The sequence below is a fragment of the Anolis carolinensis genome, chromosome 3 (genome assembly GCF_035594765.1).
Source record: "Anolis carolinensis isolate JA03-04 chromosome 3, rAnoCar3.1.pri, whole genome shotgun sequence".
Classification (NCBI taxonomy): domain Eukaryota; kingdom Metazoa; phylum Chordata; class Lepidosauria; order Squamata; family Dactyloidae; genus Anolis; species Anolis carolinensis.
Window position 1 is genome coordinate 69,596,142 of NC_085843.1, and position 20,148 is coordinate 69,616,289.

At 43.7% G+C, this 20,148-nt stretch overlaps 1 protein-coding gene across 1 annotated transcript; it reads left to right on the forward strand.

Moving 5' to 3' along the window:
- The first annotated feature begins 5,943 nt into the window (after positions 1–5,943).
- LOC134297441 (uncharacterized) lies at positions 5,944–11,565 on the forward strand. Its single transcript, XM_062975025.1, has 2 exons — positions 5,944–7,982; positions 11,194–11,565. Exons 1-2 carry the CDS (start codon positions 6,366–6,368, stop codon positions 11,275–11,277), a joined length of 1,701 nt encoding a protein of 566 aa, XP_062831095.1. The 5' UTR covers positions 5,944–6,365; the 3' UTR covers positions 11,278–11,565.
- The last annotated feature ends 8,583 nt before the right edge of the window (positions 11,566–20,148 follow it).

The following is a 20,148-nucleotide window of genomic DNA, read 5'->3' on the forward strand; positions in this document are numbered from 1 at the left end:
GCCAGCCACATGACCTTGGAGGTATCTAAGGACAATGCCAGCTCTTCGGCTTATAAATGGAGATGAGCACCACACCCCAGAGTCAGACATGACTGGACTTAACATCAGGGGAAACCTTTACCTTTACCTAGAATATTTAATATTAGTGCTTATGTGGTTAATATGATTACATTTTCATATCACACAATATGTATGTATTAGTTAAACAATAGGGCTTTCATGTCTATTCAAATTATCAAAACCGGCAGCTAGCTCTCAGTACCCAGTGAATACCTTATTTGTCTTTCTGCACCATGTGTGCAGTTCAGTATGCACCCAGCTACAAATTAGACTTGTGCACGGATTTGGAGTGGTTGGTTCCCTTTGGCCAATCCAGCTTGTTTGGCTTGGCAAAATGGCCATCACGGCAAGGACTCAGCCATTGTGTTTTCCCATCTGTAATGGGACCACGTGACAGCTGATTATGGCTTCTCCTCCCCTATTCAACATCATAGTTGTGTCCTGGCTCCAGTGTATTTTTTGGCTTGGCTTCTGATTTGGCCTCTGTTTTGAATCTTTTTGATTTTCCTTTATTGTCTTGATTATTTTTAGTGGGACTGACTGGGAGTTGGGAATGTGTAGGATGGGTGTGTGGGGTGTGTGCGTGTGTTTAGGGGCTTTTAGCTTCTTTTTCTCCTCTCCTCCTCTCCTTCAGAAAACACTTCTAAAAGATAATAATAATAATTATTATTATTAATAGTAATCCCAGCAAACAAAAAGAAAAGCCTCATTCTCAGAAAATTAGTACAACCTATAAAAAACCCCAAACAGTCCACTTTTCTGGGTGGAGTGGTAAAAGGTGAAAGGTTAGTCTGTCATAAAAGAAGTTAAAAGAAGTACTGACCTCTTCTTCTATGGCACCACTTCTATCCTTTTTGAATACCTAAGTTGGAAAATGGTGGTGGCAGCCAATTGGTGCTTTCTCCTCTCTGTAGAATGTTTGACATATTCAAGGGTCATATCAAAATCTATATGTTTGGCCTCAAACTTGCCCTTGACTTATACATATACATAAGTATATGAAGTATGTATGCTGCCTACTCAGAAATATCTCATACAAAAAAGGTATTAAGTGAATTCTTTGAGCTCCATTGTTTTCATTAGCTGAAATGGAAGACTAATGATGTGTACACTTCCAAATCTCAAATGGCTAAGACCATAGCTTGATAGCTTGATTTAAAATGAGCCTTTCCCACTTCTTAATCTAAATTGTATTAAAATTGCCTTCATTTACCTATTTAATTAATCTGTATTACTGATTGGAATTATTTGATCATCTAGGTTAGAAGGCAAAATGTGGACCATAGGCTATATGTCTCCCCAGGGCTATTTTTTGAGGATCTCAAAAGTCCATTTGAATGCCTCCAGCTCTTCCCAATGACCCCCTAAGGAACCTGCAGACATTTCAGGCTTTATTTATTTATTTATTTGTTTGTTTGTTTATGGCACTTCTACCCTGCCTTTCTCAACCCCGAAGGGGACTCATGGCGGCTTTACAACATAGGCAACAATTCAATGCCTTTAAAAATAGTGTACAATAAAATAAACATTTAAAATAAAGTAGTAAAATACAGTTAAAACAATTAAAAGCATTTAGCACAATAGCATCATAATAATTCACGTGATCCACAAACGTAGTCCACACCATTCCAGGAGTCAGTTGCACATCTTTCATATCTATTATTGCACTAGTTCTCCAAATGCTTGGTCACAAAGCCACGTTTTCATTTTTTTTTTACGGAAATTCAGGAGGATGGGGGCTGATCTAATCTCCCTGGGGAGGTAGTTCCACAGCCAAGGGCAGGGCCTCTCTGGGTGATCTTAGATTCTAAAATGGTTCATAGAGAGAGGAACGTTTGGACAGGTAAGCTGGGCCAGAACTGTTTTGACCTTCCTGGATCATTTTGGAAAAGCCTTTATGAAAAGAAGTGAACAGGAAGTGACTTTCAGGTTACTTTTGATTGTAAAAATGTCAGTCCTGTATTTAAATGTACCCAAAAGGTGTTTGCAATGTCTTAGATGAAGATGGAAATTGGTACAGAACATTATTTTTCAGGACCGTCACTATCAGGACATTTGGAAGGTTGTTGTTGACCTTGACTCATTAAAGTACTACGTGGGGGTATGGATGTATAATTAGGTGTACATTTGGCTGTATAATTAGGAAGACATATAACATGTGGTCTTAGATGTCCTTCTTGAGTATTAGAGTCAGCAGGCAGCAGAGAGAAGACAATTTTTAGACTAGCGGTAGACAATTGTGAACCACTGGATATTGCTGGACTTCTGTTTTCATAATCTCTTATGTTGGCTAGGGCTGCTGATATTTGCAATATGACAGCATCTAGAATTGTTACTGATTTTTTCTTATATGATTTTACTTTCCTACCAGGAAGAAGGAAAGAAACTAATGATTTTCCTGCCTCCGTTATCAAAACAACTTTGCCCTTTGGTGTTATGCACATGACTTCCAGAGTGAGAAAATGCTATTTCATGTCCTGCCTATCACTAGTTGGGTATGGGGGTGCAAGTGCAAACTACAGTAGATGACACCATCAGAGGGTTGACACAAAAATGCCTTTTTATGTGCGATATTTTGACAGAAATGTAATATTGTATTTTATAATATATATAATTGTAGTTAGCTACAATTTTTTTTCATAAGTTCACCTAAATGTATCAATATGCCTATAAGGTTGAAGGTCTATGCTACTACTTTTTAAACCTTCTGATGTGTGTGTTCTTTGGTCACAGCTGTCATAATTACAATGACACTTTGAATCACGTGGTTTTGTCTGCATACTCTACAAACACACTTTGTTGTTTTTGTTGCTGCTTGCTTATTAATACTTGCTGGTTTTGTCAGATGTTCTGGTATTTTAACTGCAATGTTGTATGGTCTATGGGAGGAGGTCCATGGGGTATTGTACTATGAGGTACCACACTCAGTGACACCATTCCTAATAACACCACTCCGCCTCCTCATTATTTCTCTCCACTACAACATTTCTCTTCACTATCTTCCACCTGAAAATATCAAAAGATATATCAGGGACTCCACATCTTTCTCCAGTAGTTTATGAGGTTCTGGAGTAGGTTAAAGGTTCAGGATTTATCTTCAGTGCCTTGAAGAGAGATACAAATTGAAGTACAAGATAAAATATGATTAATATATACAAAGCAACTCCAATTAAATCTTCCTCTCTTTCTTGCACTTTCAGTACAAAAAAGCTTTCTGGGCATTGGACTTCAAAAAAAGAAAGAACTCAAAACACAGGAAAAGATAAACCAGGAATATAAAAATATAGGCTGGTTCCAATATGCCCAGATTAAAGATCATTTCAACAGAGATAAGAAAATAGGATTCGCAGACAAAAAGGCATTTTGGGATAAAATAATACAATCAGATTCTAAACTAATAACGAGACTATATAAAAAATTATTAGAGTGGGCAACAGAGCAGGATTTCATCAAAGAATGTATGACTAAATGGGCAAAGAACATAGGGAAACCAATTAGAATAGAGGAGTGGGAGAAATGCTGGAATAAAAGATTAAAATATACGTACTCATCAGACCTAAAAGAGAATTGGATCAAAATTTTCTATAGATGGCATTTAACCCCCCCCCCCCAAAACTCTCCAGAATATACAAAAAAACCTCCAACAAATGTTGGAAATGTGGGGATCATGAAGGCACCTACTATCATTGCTGGTGGACCTGTGAGAGAGCCAAGGAATTTTGGAAAGAAATACACCAAAGAGTACAAAAGATCCTGTCAATTAAAATCAACTTAGACCCCAGGTTTCTGCTACTAGGGATGTTAGATCTAGAAGACAAGAATAAAGAAATCTTATTTAACTACCTAATAACTGCGGCAAGAATAATATACGGAAAGGAATGGAGGATGAAGAATAGACCAGATATTAATTCCTGGTTCAATAAAATCTTTGAAATTATGAATATTGACAAACTAACATACTTACTATCTGATACACAGGGTAAACCAAAAAAAACAGACAGATTGGGAATTGGTTAAAAACTACTTAAGAAATGAAGAATGTAAAGTAATAATATAAATTATTCTTAGATGAGTAAGTAGGGCAATAGGTATGTCTCCGATTACAAGTAGATGAATAGAGATAGAACCAAGATAGGAGAATGGAAGGTATTGGAAATACCAAGGGAATCAATATAAAGAACACTAGATAATAGATGGAAGTCAATTTTAATAAATGTGTGTCTTTATCGTGAAATTATGTAATGGGTGTTGGGAAGATTAAATTTTCTTTTTCTTTTTTTGTCGTTGTTGGCTGCCTTATTTTGTTTTTCTATGTGGGGTGTTTTTTTCTTTGTTTTTGTTTTGTTTCGTTTTTCTTTTCACTGTCTGTTATATTTATGTCATGTCATTGTAATCACAATATTATAAATGTTTGCAATAAAAATTTATTTTTTTTAAAAAAAGAAATAACGATTTTTCTTTTTCCTGTTTAGTATTTTTCCGTTATTCTTTCTTTATTTCCCTTTCTTGTTGGTTGTTGTTTCTTTTATTCTCTACTCTCTTATTTCCCTTTTGCTCTATTTGTCATAATTTTGGTAAATGCAGAATTCAATAACATATTTTTTAAATGAAAGAATAATTTGATACGAGTAAAAGAAGTACATTCAACAAACACTTGAAATTAGTACAAAATTAGCATAAAATGTTTTATAATCTAGGAAAATAGAAACAGAATTTGCTAACAGTAATAAATAATTATCTGTATGGATACCATGGGAATCTTTTTTTAGTCAGCAGTCTGTAATTGTAGCACCACCAATATTTTGAACAGAACACAGAAATGAACAGAGAGCTGCTTTTAATTAAAACACCCAAGAAGTAGTTCAAATGCAAGGCTTCAGATAAACTTTCATATCCCTTCCTGTCACTTCTCAAGCTGAACTGCTCAAGACATTTCCCTTCATTTAAGGGACCATATTATTATGCCATGCTGTTCTTGTTTTCTTTGTGTCCCGTGAAATTAAGTATTGCTTTCCAATTATGACTGTGCAATAACAGATGAACTACCATTGGGTTTGCCCCTTGAAGCCTTCAATAACTAGGTCCTCAATGATGTTAGCAGATGTCTCTAACTTGAGCCCCTTTCCCACTTTCTACAGGAGCAAATGCTACAGAATGAACAAGATCTGGCTGTAAGCCTATTTATACTAAGAACAATGAGATGACATAGCCAGAAGCACTAGGAATCTGGCCATCATTTCTAAAAGATTAATTGTCAGAGCAGCCATCCTCATCATACGGTCCTTCTAAACAAAATATTCTGTGATTTTCCCTCTCCTGGGCGACTGCACTCTACTCGGCATATTATTTATTTATGTTTTAATCTGCATTTTCCTTAGTTTGTCCATATGTTATAAATTGTCCTCGAGATATCTTGGCATCCCATGCACATCTTGGTATCCCATGCACATCCCATGCACACTTGCCAAAACTCCATGATTTTTTTCTTTCACTCTTCCTTCTCTCTCCCCAACAAATCAACAGTTGGCCTGACATATTTCCAAAAAGAAAAGAGAATGCTTATAGGAATGGGGTAGAACTGCTTTTATCCATGGGATTTTAAAATGTGACTTTCTTGTCTTGAGAATATGTGGGTTGAAATTTTGCACCTAGCTAAGGTTTAAGGTTTTATCTTATTGATTAAATGAGATTTTAAAAACCTATGCATTAACTTGCATTCTTGGATTGGAATTCTGAGCATTCATGCCTGAAAAGTAAGTACTTTGTAAATAATCAGGAATGTCTTCCATATAAATAGATTTAGAATTCGGTATCATGTTATTTATTCTCTTTCAATGAGGAAAGAGAGGTAGCATGCAAAAATACTGTAGGTAACAGCTATGCAATTGTGTCATGGAACCCAGTTACAGGGCTTTGGTAATTCAGCCCTGTAACTGGGAGTCATAACATAAACAATCCCAGGAGCACCTGGCAGAAGAAGATAGAATATGCCTGGGAACTTGGGGCCGAAAGTATAAACAATTATAATTGGTCTAGTGTGTGAAAATGGTAGTAATGTGATATTGGGGGTGGGACTTGATGATGATATTTACGTGTGGTGTTACGTAGCATCAAAAGTTATAAAAATAGTTGTATGTAAACATTGGGTCATTCCTGACTTTTCCAAAGTCATGTGTTCTTCAATAAAGATTGGATTTGAGAGCAGCCATCTCTGATCTGCGTTCAGACTGATCCTTTGAAGTGAGCAGGACAATTAAGTCAGGAATCCAGTTCTCACCCTCCTGCAAATTTGCAGTGAAGTGATAATGAGCAGGGAAGGAGATCAAAGCCATGACGGAGCAAAGGGGCCTCCGCTGGGAGCTCTGCCGTTGGCAGAAGAGACATTGCAAGCCATAGCTTCCTCTACGGGGTACCCCAAGCCGGATGGCGTGACCCAGAGGATTCCCAGAGGGGGAAGAGGCGTTCCGGCGGCGGCAGAAACCAGTTGGGGATCTGGAGGAAGCATGCCGGAGACCGTGGCCCAGCGGTTATCCATCCTGGAAACTCATTTATCCAGGCTGTCGGATACCGTGGGGAGAATAGTGCCAATATTGGAAGAGAATCTCCAAAAAGAGCACATCCGATATGGCGCCGAGAGAGAGCCAAGCAAAGGAGGCGATTGGAGCCAGAGGGGACAGCGAGCTTCAACGCAGAGTCCCGCGGCGGCAAGGGACGAGGGAGACGAGGAATATTGGCAAGAGCTGGAGTTCCGGGACAGAATGGCGCGCGAAGTGGAGCGCCAGCAAGCTCTGGGAACTCTGAGGCCGCCAACCCCAACAGAGCTCCCAACCCCCCGAATGGGCGTCGGAGTAGAAAGACCACTGGGGCCAGGGATCGGGTCCAGTGGATTAGCTGACGAAGGCGGAGAGGAGCAGGAGATCCAGGAAGAGGAGGAGGATGTGCCGTACGACGGGGAAAGGCGAGATGCGGGGGCTACAGCGAGGCCAGTATGCGGATGGGGGGAAGGGCCGACAGCGGCGGCAGGATTTCGGGAGCCGCGCAGAATGACCACCGGAGTGGGGCGCGGCGTGATCCAAGGAAACCCGATGCAACCCTTCCCCATGCCTCCCAGACAGCATCAACGGGCCGCTGAATGGATGCCAAGAAGGGAAGATCTCAAGCTAGAATACGGAGGGGAATCAGCCGAACTGAACTTTTTTCTAATTAGCATCAGGGGATACATGGAAGACAATGCACACACATTCCCCTCCGAAGCAAGCAGGGTTCGGGCCATCGGCAACACACTAAAGAGAGGAGCGGCCAGCTGGTATGTGCAACTACATGCCAGACAGGACCCATGCCTGAGGTCAGTGCCCCGCTTCCTCGCCGCACTGGAAAACCGGTTCAGAGACCGGCTAGAGCAATTGAGAGCTCGAGACCAGCTTAGAGGAATAAAGCAGAGGGACAAAACGGTGCCCGAGTACGCAGAAGAATTCCTCCACCTCGCGGAAAGGGTACCAGAGTGGTCTGAAGTGACCAAAGTGGAATTATTTAAAGAGGGACTACGCCCCGAGATTTTCAGCTGGGCAGCGCACAGAGATGACCCCGAAACGCTCCAGGGATGGATTCAACTAGCGGGGCGCGTTGAATCCACCCTGGCCCAAGTAAAGCGCTTCAGGAGCAGCGGCGGCCAGCAAAGACCGGTGGCGAGAGGTCGAGGAGAAACGAGGAAGCAGGAAAGACCCGGAGGGAGGCCGGGGATTCCCTCCAGAGGAGACGACAACAAACCTAAACCGGGATGCTTTGTATGTGGGAAGACGGGCCATCGAGCAGCAGAATGCTGGGCACGGAAGGGGGAGCCGCCAAAACCCTCAAAGCCCAAGCCAGCAACCGGGAGGCGTGCGGAGGAGGAGGTGCAAGCCCCAGAATCTCCAGAAAAATTGGTGAGTCGGGACAAACGCATGATAGTAGTGCCAATCTGCCTATCGGGGCTAGAGAATCGGGCCACCTGCAAGGCATTTGTGGATTGTGGTTGTTCCAGGAATATTGTAACTCCAGAGTTAGCAGGAGCGTTGAAATGCCAGCAGATGGCGCTTGACTCCCCAATTGCGTTTTCGCAGCTAGACGGATCAGTGGCTACTGGGGAAGTATCTACAAAGGAAATACGGGAGGTCCCATGTAAAATAGGCAAATGGGAAGGAAGAATATCCTTTGTGATAGCCCCTATTGCCACATACCACGTAATATTAGGGATACCATGGCTCGAACAGGCAAATCCCGAAGTAGATTGGAGAGGAAAGAGCCTAGCATTTAAAGAACAGCAGACGCAATGGGAGATAAGCAAGATTGCAGAAGAGGAGGACGAGGGAGATGAAGAAGGTGAAATAGACCCACTGCTATTGCCACCTGAATACAGAGACTTTGTGGATGTGTTCAATCAGAAAGAGGCAAGTAAATTACCTCCCAAAAGGAATATAGAAGTAGAAATTGAAATAACCCCCGGAGCAAACTTACCAAAACCAAAAGTGTATCCCATGTCTGTGCAGGAGAAGGAGGAATTGAGGAAATACATTGATAAAAACCTGGCGCGGGGCTTCATTAAGCCATCCAATTCTCCTCTCGGGGCCCCAGTGTTATTCAGGAGAAAGAAAGACAACTCCCTAAGATTGTGCATTGATTATCGAAATTTAAATGCAATTACTAAGGACAATAAATACCCTATGCCCTTAGTAAAGGATTTAATTACCGTATTGAAAAAAGGGAGCATATTTACTAAACTTGATTTAATTGAAGCATATCATAAATTAAGGATCAAACCGGAAGATACTTGGAAAACTGCATTTTCCTGCGCATTCGGCCATTTTGAATATAAAATTTTACCTTTCGGTTTAAAAAATGGAGGCGGGTGCTTTATGCAGCTTATAAATGAAATACTGCACCCATTGTTGTACAGAGGGGTATTCATATTTCTTGATGATATCTTGATTGTGACTGAAGATAAGGAAAAGCACGTGAAATTGGTCCGGGAAGTTTTGCAGAGACTAAGAGAAGCAAAGCTGTACGCAAAACTGTCCAAATGTGAATTTAATAAAACTCAAATTGACTTTCTGGGGTATCGGATATCTCCAGAAGGGTTAGCTATGGATCCAGCTAAAGTATCAGATGTAAAAGAATGGGGAGTGCCTCAAACAAGGAGGCAATTGCAATCGTTTCTGGGGTTTGCAAATTTTTATAGATCCTTCATAAAAGGCTTCGCGCAAATAACTGCACCCCTTACTGAACTTTTAAAAACAAAAGGGAAAGGAGAGACAGCAAAAGTAAAAGCTCCTGGCGCCAAACTAAGTTGGACGCCAGAATGCCAAAAGGCATTTGAAACCCTAAAAGAATGCTTCACAGAAGGACCCATTCTAAAACACCCCGATATCAGGAGCCCTTTCATAATCCATTGCGATGCCTCAGACTGTGCGTATGGGGCAGTACTATTGCAAAAGGATCAAAATGGGAACTTAAAACCCTGTGGATATTTGTCCCGGAAGTTCAGCGAAACTGAAAAATGTTGGCCGATATGGGAAAAAGAGGCACTAGCCATATTAAAAGCCTTAGAATGCTGGCGACACTTTCTCGAAGGAAGCGGAATCCCATTTGAAATTTGGTCTGACCATAAGAACCTCCAGTATTTAAAGTCCCCTCGAAAATTGTCCCCCAAACAGATTAGATGGGCACAATACTTCAGCAGGTTCGATTTCCAATTAAAGTTTTTTCAGGGGAAGCAGAATGTCTTGGCAGATGCTCTTTCACGCATGCCTCAACACGAAGGAATACCCACAGCAAAAGAGGGAACAATATTCTCTGACAAACAATGGGGTTTAGCTGTCAGAACAAGAGCACAAACCCAAAAGGGGAACACTGCTATGGTTGAACTCGACGGAAAAGATAATTGGGGAAACGAGCTGAAACAGTCTTATGAAGGAGACCAGTGGATCGCATCCAATGCAGAACAGGGGGAGCAGAAGGGGGGATTTTGGTTTGTGAACAAGAAACTGTATATCCCAGCAACATTAAGGATCAAGATTTTGCATCGTTTTCACAACAACCAGAGCGCTGGTCATACAGGAATTACAAAAACAACAAAAGCAATAGCAAAACATTGCTGGTGGCCAGGGATGAGGAAGGACATAAAAAATTATGTTGTTCAATGTGATGATTGTGCCAGAAATAAATCGAGAGGAGGGAAGCCAATGGGATTATTACAAACAGTAGCAGAACCTACCAGACCTTGGGAATGTGTAGCTATGGACTTTGTGGGGGAACTACCGGTTAGCAAAGGACATCGTTATATTTGGACAGTATTGGACCTGTTTTCTAAACAGGCCCACTTTATAGCACTGACGAAACTACCATCAGCCGAGAAACTAGCTGAATTGTACATAAACCACATTTACAAACTGCATGGATGTCCCAGTAGAGTGGTCAGTGACAGAGGAGTACAATTCACAGCAAAATTTTGGGAAAAATTCCTGGAAATGCTAGGAGCAGAAAGGAGTTTAAGTTCTGCTTTTCACCCCATGACAAATGGGGCGGTGGAACGTACTCAGCAGACACTTGGGCAGTTCCTTCGAATGTACTCTAACATGAGACAAAATGACTGGTCTCGGTGGTTGGCTTTTGCAGAACTAGCTTTTAATTCGACTATACATTCAGCAACAAATAAAACCCCCTTTGAAGTAGTTTACGGGTATGAAATACAGCCTCTGCCCCAGCTGCCGAGATGGACAGAGAATGAGGGAACAGAAGCAGGGAAATGGAAAGCGCAAATGATGGAATGCTGGAGTCAAGTGACTGCATCCTTAAAAGAAGCACATAAAAAGTATAAAGTATTCGCAGACAGAAAGAGGGTGGAAGGTGATAAATTGGAGAAAGGAGATTTAGTGTGGCTAAGTACCCAAAACATCAAACTGGGGCTACCTTCGAAAAAATTGGGCCCTAAATATATTGGACCATTTAGAATACAGGGTGTTATCAACGAGGTGACTTTCCAGTTGGCATTGCCAAAAAGTTTAGGGAAAATACACCCTGTATTCCATCGTAGCTTACTGAAAAAATATATGGGTACTTTGGACAAAATGGACACATAGAATTATTGTTTTGTTTCAGGCTTGTGATGAAAGAAGAACCGAAGAGGAGGACGAAGAAAAGGAGGGCACCATGTCATGGAACCCAGTTACAGGGCTTTGGTAATTCAGCCCTGTAACTGGGAGTCATAACATAAACAATCCCAGGAGCACCTGGCAGAAGAAGATAGAATATGCCTGGGAACTTGGGGCCGAAAGTATAAACAATTATAATTGGTCTAGTGTGTGAAAATGGTAGTAATGTGATATTGGGGGTGGGACTTGATGATGATATTTACGTGTGGTGTTACGTAGCATCAAAAGTTATAAAAATAGTTGTATGTAAACATTGGGTCATTCCTGACTTTTCCAAAGTCATGTGTTCTTCAATAAAGATTGGATTTGAGAGCAGCCATCTCTGATCTGCGTTCAGACTGATCCTTTGAAGTGAGCAGGACACAATTGTATCCTACCACTAATTATTTTCAGGTAGACCAAATTAATCTATAATGAATATATTTATTGCCTTCATAGAATCATAGAAACATAGAATCATAGAGTTGGAAGAGACCTCATAGACCATCCAGTCCAACCCTCTACCAAGAAGCAGGAAAATCACATTCAAAGCACCCCTGACAGATGGCCACCCAGCCTTTGTTTAAAAGCCTCCAAAGAAGGAGCCTCCACCACACTCCAGGGCAGAGAGTTCCACTGCCAAACAGCTCTCACAGTGAAGAAGTTCTTCCTAATATTCACATGGAATCTCCTTTCTTGTAGTTTGAAGCCATTGTTCTGTGTCCTCATCTCCAGGGCAGCAGAAAACAAGCTTGCTCCCTCCTCCCTATGACTTCCCCTCATATATTTGTACATGGCTATCATGGCTATCCCTTCAATTGTGGTGCCCAGAATTGGACACAGTATTCCAGGTGTGGCCTGACCAAGGAAGAATAGAGAGGTAGCATGACTTCCCTGGATCTAGATGCTATACTCCTATTTGTGCAGGCCAAATCCCATTGAGAGAGAGAAGATGGCGCCGAGGCAGGTTGATTCTCCGCGGGGCTCCGTGAGTTTGTTTTAAAAAGCTTTAAAACTATTGCTCTTTTGACACCTTTCTGAGCTATAAACTGGGCTTGAAACCTGAGGGTGACGGAGGTCACCAGAGGGGAGTCCTAAGCTAAAGAGGTGATAATAGTGAGAAGCAAACAACAAAGAGTGAAAAACAAACGGGAACAAACGAGAGCCTGGGAGAGAGCGTTGGGAGAAAAGAAGGCATTATTTGCCATTAAAAACTGGCATTTTACAACTGCTGCTACATCTGACTGTCAGACTGCCAGACAGCCTTTAAAGTCTATATGACCTGTCCCCATTCCACCATACCTCATTGGGAAATTACTCTGAGGTTAAGCTTCGGTTTACCGGTTTATTGACTTATAATTGTGGCCTCCATCTGAGCCCAGTTAGAAGCACCACCACCATCTACCTGCTCGCCTTGTCACTGCTTGGCTTGGAGCTGCTCCTTTGCCATCTGCCCTAAGTTGTAAGCAGGGACTGAAGCCCCAGAGTGGTGTAGACCACCTGGGGAGGGGTTCTTGCACTACTGGAAGGGCAATAAGTGAAGAACTATCGGGAGTCCGGTTTATGAAAGAGGAAGGCTCCGTGCACCATTCCCCGTGGTCTTCAGGTGGCCTCCGTTTGGCCTTCCTGACCAGAGGACATTAGGCACTAGGCCCAGCACTATCATCTCACTGCGCCGGTGGGTGGGCAATCAGCCACCATTTCCCCTTTTCATTTCCACGACCGATATTGCTCCTTCCTGCCGTAACTGGAGATCTGTGGGTACAGCTCTCGGTTGTCTGGGGAAAGATACGACTACTTCATGGATCAGAAGGTAACCAGGCAGTAATTCTGGGTTTCCCTCATGTACCATCGCCTTAAGACCTAATCTAGAGGGGCCCAGAGCGATAGTCCCAGTCGGCTCTCGCGTTGTAGGCCCAAGCCACCTCCCACCGGAACAGGCTGTGCTCACCGTCATCCCACTGGACCCGGGGACGGCGTGCTTGAGCCCCAGGTCACCAGTTTTTACTGTCACTCCCTTGGGTGCTGAAGAACTCTCGGAGGCGAACGGTGAGGAGGCTGCCTCTACTATCTTTGCCACCTTTACCACATCTGGTCCGTCGGAGGGCCCTAACCGTGCTCGGAGAGAGGAGGCGAGTAGCGACTGACCATCGGGGCTGTTCCATCTGTGTCCCTTGCCACCGGGAACCACCATCACCACTACCAGCACTGCTCCCTTTGAAGGCGGCCGAGCCAGCCCTGACAGTGACCCTTACTGTGCTATAACATCAGCATCGCCGCTTCCGAGGGGCTGTCCCACTTTGCCAGACTGGGAGGCGACCTCCTCCGGGATTTGCAGCTGTTGTGCCTCTGGGGACAGTTTATGGTTGATTGTGTACCCTGGCTGTGCTGCTGACTGTGGCCCTCTGCTGGCTCCTCTCTCTCTCTCTCTCTCTCTCTCTCTCTCTCTCTCTCTCTCTCTCTTCCCCCCCCTTTTATGTTCCTTCCTCCCCCGTTAAGTGTTGTTTTTAGACATGTGATCACCTGTATGTACCACCAAGTATTGATTTGTTTTTTATGAGGGTTGGTGTGGGCGACATTGGTATTGGCCTATATTAGGGTCAGAGGGCAGACAATTTCTAGCCATCTCCAAGGCAAGATGACGTCCAACTGAGTGTTGGTGGAGAAGGCCAGGTTCTCCTCTCTTTTGTTTCTGGTTAAAGATTGAATAATTTGGTTTTAGTAAGTGCAGCTGCTATAGTTTCACGCGGATCGTCTATATGATCTAAAGAATATTAATCTCTATAGTAAAGATTGTACTGAGGCTGTAAAATTGAGAGATATTGATACAGTCTGGGCCTGTAGGGTTGCAGAAGGATCAGTGTGATACAAATAAATAGATTCTTATAGGCCGGACAATGAGGGGTTTGATGGACACCCATGGGAAAAATGAAAATGTAAATGACCTCCTACAGCTGTGCAAATTATTGGAGAAATCTTTCAATCTGGTGCTATCACAACTGAAAACACTCAATGAGAAGATGGACCTTGTTTTTAAAGGAATATCTCTTAGTCTGAAACATCCAACACATTATGCACCCCTTGAGAAAGAATCCACTGGGTCTTCTAACCACACTGTGGAGGCGTGCGCATTAGATATAGATGGCGAGGAAGAGGAGAAACTAAAGTTACTCCCTATAGTGACCACATTAGAAATTAGGGAGAACAATAGAGAAGAAGAGTTGTCTAGAGAATCACAAGGACTAGTGAAGCCCGGGCATGAAAATAAGGTTCTAGGTCAATCAAAGGTCCATCCATTGATACCATCCGAGTCTGCACCATCTTTACCACCTACCACCACACACCGCCTGTTATCTCCAAACCAACTGGCGTTTGAAGTAGCAGACTCGATGCAGAATAGGGGTAAATGGGGATCAAGGATAGCGGTTTTAAGGTCTCTTGCCCAAATCCTATTTATGAAACCTGTAGATATTAACATTCAATCTCTCAATTGGCTGCATAGAGACTTTCAATCTCTCAACCGCTCTACGCATCTTTTAATTACACTTAAAGACATGTCCATCATTAAGGAGTTACTAAGCTCTAGAGATCGTCTTGAAGCATGGGGCATCCGCATTAGGGGGGTCTTCTTCGACCCCTGGATTCGCCCCCTGATCCCTGACCTACAATCACATCCCCTAGAGCTAACATCTATTAGTAACCATACTCTCCCAAATCCTTTATACTGGACCCCCCCATCTCAGCCATGTGTCCACGGACCCCCCTAGTTCCCCATCTCTCTGCCCATTCATGTTCTCAACTTCCCCTACAAACGCTTCCTTGTTATAGTCCATCTATTAGTCCACCTAACACCCTAGAGGACTCTCTTCTACTGTTCTCACAAGATACATCTCTAGCCACTATGCACGATAGGTCCCAACACGGCTCTCCTGCTCTAGAGAGCTGACTAGGCCCGTTAAAAGGCAGTTTCATCTTGCCTAACCCTACTGAGGGGGCAGGTGGTCCCCAGGGGGGAAAGATTGAGGTCATGTGGGGGAGGAGGAGAGGCGGTCACCAAAATCCCAGGGAGAAGTGCAATAGAACACTTGCGACCCTGGAGAAGGAAAGGCGTGGTAGTCCTCATGACAGTCCCCTCGGGCTTAAGGTACTGCTATTGAATGCCAGGTCTGTTAATGGTAAGACCTCCGTCATCCAGGATTTACTCCTGGATGAGAGGGCAGACCTGGCCTGCATCACCGAGACCTGGTTGGATGAGCTGGGTGGGGTTAACCTCACTCAGCTGTGTCCTCCTGGTTTCGGGGTGCATCAGCAGGCCAGGCCCGGGGGGCGGGGAGGAGGGGTTGCGGTGGTCTTTCGGCAATCCATTGCCATGGCCAGGTGCACTGTTCCGCAAGCCTCAGGTTTTGAGTGTGTCCACCTGAGGGTAGGTGTCCAGGACAGTTTGGGGATTCTGCTGGTGTACCGTCCACCCCGCAACACAGCAGTCTCCCTCCCTGAGCTTGCAGAAGTGGTCTCTGGTGTGGTGCTGGCCTCCCAGCGCCTGGTGGTGCTGGGGGACTTCAACATTCACGCGGAGGCCCCTTTAACTGGTGCAGCTCAGGACTTCATGGCTGCCATGACAACCATGGGACTGTCCCAGGTCATCTCTGGACCCACCCATCAGGCAGGACACACCCTTGACCTAGTATTTATTGCTGACAGTGGATTGGTTGGAGTGGAAGAGCAAAATATTCTTCCATTGTCATGGTCCGACCATCACCTGGTCACTTTAAGACTTACCATGACCACTAACCTCCGCAGGGGTGGTGGACCCATTAAGATGGTCCGCCCCAGGAGACTAATGGATCCAGATGGCTTCTTGAGGTCTCTTGGGGATCTTCCTGTTATTGAGGCTGACGATCCTGTTGACGTCTTGGTCGATCGCTACAACAGTGAGATGGCCAGGGCTATAGACACGATCGCCCCCAAATGTCCCCTCTCAACCCGCCGACGCACCAGGGCTCCCTGGTTCACAAGGGAGCTGGCCGTGATGAAGCGGTCGAGAAGGGGTCTAGAGTGCTCCTGGCGGAGAACTCGTAGGGTATCCGACCGAACACGGGCTAGAGCCGCTATTAGGGCCTATTCTGCGGCCTTGCGGGCAGCCAGAAAGGCTTTCTCAGCTGCCCGCATAGCACCTGCAATCAATAGACCAATGGAGTTGTTTCGGGTTGTTGGGGAGCTTCTCCATCCTCCCCAGGGGGAGGAGACCCCTGACAACCCAGCAACCCAGTGCAGCGATTTCGCGCACTTTTTTGCAGATAAAGTCGCTCGGATACGCTCTGAGTTAGACACTGGGGTTAGTGCAATGCCAGGTGAGGTGCCTGAGGCATCTGTCTGTCCGATCTTGATGGATTCGTTTCGGCTTGTTCGCCCTGATGACGTGGACAAGTTCCTTGGAGCTACGAGAGCAACCACTTGTTCCCTAGATCCTTGCCCCTCCTGGTTAATCAAACTGACCAGGGGAGATTTGTTAATTTGGCTTGAGAAAATTATCAACTCATCTCTGGAACAAGGGATTTTTCCGTCTAGCCTAAAACAGGCAGTAATTAGGCCTTTTCTTAAAAAGGCATCCCTGGATCTGTCTACTCTTAACAACTATAGACCAATTTCCAATCTCCCTTTCTTGGGCAAGGTACTGGAGAGGGTGGTTGCTTCTCAGCTCCAGGGATTCTTAGACGACACTGATTTTCTGGACCATTCACAGTCCGGCTTCAGGCCTGGTCACAGTACTGAGACGGCTTTGGTCGCCTTGGTGGATGACCTCCGCAGAGAGCTAGACAGGGGGAGTGTGTCCCTTCTGGTTCTCCTGGACATCTCAGCGGCTTTCAATACCATCGACCATGGTATCCTTCTGGGACGGCTCTCTGGGATGGGCCTTGGGGGTACTGCGCTCCAGTGGCTCCAGTCCCTGGAGGGCCATTCCCAGTTGGTGAAGCTGGGTGATACCTGCTCGGACCCCTGGCCTTTGACCTGTGGGGTCCCACAAGGTTCCATTTTATCCCCCATGCTCTTTAACATCTACATGAAACTGCTGGGCGAGGTCATTCGGAGTTTTGGAGTTGGGTGCCATCTTTACGCAGATGACACTCAACTCTACTACTCATTTCCACCTAATTCCAAGGAAGCTCCTCAGATACTGAACCAGTGCCTGGTCGCTGTAATGACCTGGATGAGGGCAAACAAGCTGAAGCTCAATCCTTACAAGACAGAGGTCCTCGAGGTCAGTCACAAGTCTGATCGGGGTATTGGGTGGCAACCTGTGCTCGACGGGGTCGCACTCCCCCTGAAGGCGCAGGTCCGCAGCTTGAGGGTCCTCCTGGACTCATCACTGACACTTGAGGCTCAGGTGTCGGCGGTGGCCGGGAGGGCCTTTGCACAATTAAAGCTTGTGCGCCAGCTGCGACCATACCTCGAGAAGTCTGACTTGGCCATGATGGTCCACGCCTTAGTCACCTCTAGACTGGATTATTGCAATGCACTCTACGTGGGGTTGCCCCTGAAGACGGCCCGGAAACTTCAGTTCGTCCAACGTGCGGCTGCCAGGTTGTTAACTGGAGCAAACTACAGGGAGAGATCTACTCCCCTGTTTAAGGAGCTCCACTGGCTACTGATTATTTTCCGGTCCCAATTCAAGGTGCAGGTTCTTACCTATAAAACCCTAAACGGTTTGGGACCCGCCTACCTTTTTTGACCGCATCTCCCGCTATGAACCCACTTGTCCTCTTCGTTCATCCGGTAGGGCACTTCTTTCACTCCCGCCACCATCCCAGGCTCGGTTGGCGGGGACGAGGGAGCGGGCCTTTTCTATTGTTGCTCCCCGGATCTGGAATTCCCTTCCGGAGGAGATCCGGCAAGCACCCACCCTGGCTTCCTTCAAAAGGCTGCTTAAAACCTGGCTCTTCTGCTGCACCTTTGGATAACCGAGCCCATAGCTATAGTAGTTGCACAGGCCATCTCTTTGACTTGAAACATTGCACTATATTCCTCTGCCCGAAATCATCTTAGAATATAACATAGTATTTTAGTTCTAGTGGTCCCTCCAGGACATCCTCTCCTCCATCCCAGTGGTCTTTTTTCCTCTTTCTTTGCAGATTCATGTTATTTGAGTGATTATATTCCTTCTGCTTATGTGATTGTTTTAGTCAATTGTTATGTTTTGTTTTTGTTTTTAATTCTTATAGCATTTTATAGTGTTTTCAGTGTTTTATTGTACAATGTTTTATGCTGATTTAATATTGGAAACCGCCCTGAGTCCCTTTTGGGAGAGAGGGTGGTATACAAATAAACTTTTACTTACTTTACTTACTTACTTTAGCTGCCACAACACATTGTTGGCTCATGTTTAACTTGTTGTCCATCAGGACTCTAAGATCTTTTTCACACATACTGCTGTCGAGCCAGGTGTTTCCCATTCTGAATGCATTTTTTTCTGCATAAGTGGAGTATCTTGGATTTGTCCCTATTGAACTTCATATTCCAGTGTCAAAACTTACGAGGGGGGTGCAACTATTTTTCATAGAAGGCATAACATCTATTTCTTCATTGAAATTTGTAGTTTAACAGTCTCAAACCTTAGGATATCTAACAATATTTTTTAAAACGTACTTGCTTAGAAATATAACAGCTAAAAACATACCAGCCACTTGAATTCTGGCCCCTCAAAATGTGTGTGTATATACATATTTCACACACATCAGTTAGGGATTTGACAATTATCAAAAAAAGGGGGGGAAAGGAATCAGTTGTGGAGCAGAAACTGCAAAGCCTGTGTCTTTACGCATAACGCTCGTATATGAAACTAAGTTTTACAAATGCTTTTTCAATTGTAATGGTCCAAAACTTACAACATATTATATCAGTTGCATTACTAAGACATCTGAACATTTCTTTCACATAAAAATTGGATTGATTTTTAGCTGAGTATTAGCTGAAATTTCTTAATAGTCTAATAGTACTAAAAAGAAGTAATTTGGGTGACTTCAAAATGACAAATTCATGAATGGTTTTTATTCCACCTCTCGTCATGACTGGTGATATAAAATGGCTTAATTTTTCATTGTGAATTTTGGTTTTGGATTGCAATTCATTCAACTACAGGGAGATTCAACTTAGGTAAAATCTCCCTGTAGTTGAATGAATTGCAGTTTCAAGGAGAATTGTATGGAAAGTTTCAATGGGGAACCTATTTTCAGGTGAATGGTCACTAGTGAGCTGAAATGAATATAGAGATATACTGAACACTATTCTATTACTGAAAGAAATCAAAAAATTCCAGTTAAGATGTGTAGCTTCCAAGGGAGAGTGGGGTTGTACTATTCACAATGAAGACTGTTAGTGACAAAGTAAAGATCCTGTTAACTTACTTTACATTGACCAAGCATAACAGTAGCAGCAGTAACAACCACAGACAACAGCATCAACAACAATAATATAAAATTGATTATTTATTTCATATCAAAAGCATTGCATAATATAAAATTGATGAAAAAAGAGAAAGAAGGCCAAGAAATAAGAGAGGAAAAAGGAACAGAAAAGAGAAGAATTGCATTCTAATTGCTGTGCTATAACAATAAAAAGTTAAAATCAATGATATCACAACCCAGAAGCAAATATGATTAATTAAAGCGCTGATTTTAGTAGTTCTTTAGATATAAAAAAAATTAATCCTGAACACCCTTTCCAAGAATTGGGTATCAGAGGATTAAATGGATTCATTTCTCTAGCAGTATACAATATACACATAAAACTATGGTTTTTGTGGTCTTTGCCACAGAATCGTTGCTGGGCAACCGTGGAATAATAAGACCAGACACAAAGAGATGGAAGGAACAGAGACCACCTTATTTGACCTGAAAACTTTTTAAAATCTGGAAAAAAAGCAAGG

Coding starts and splice junctions, on each gene's coding strand:
- LOC134297441 (XM_062975025.1), top strand. CDS start 6,366: ATGAGCAGGGAAGGAGATCAAAGCCATGACGGAGCAAAGGGGCCTCCG. Junction 7,983..11,193: donor CAGAATCTCCAGAAAAATTG/GTGAGTCGGGAC, acceptor GTTTTGTTTCAG/GCTTGTGATGAAAGAAGAAC.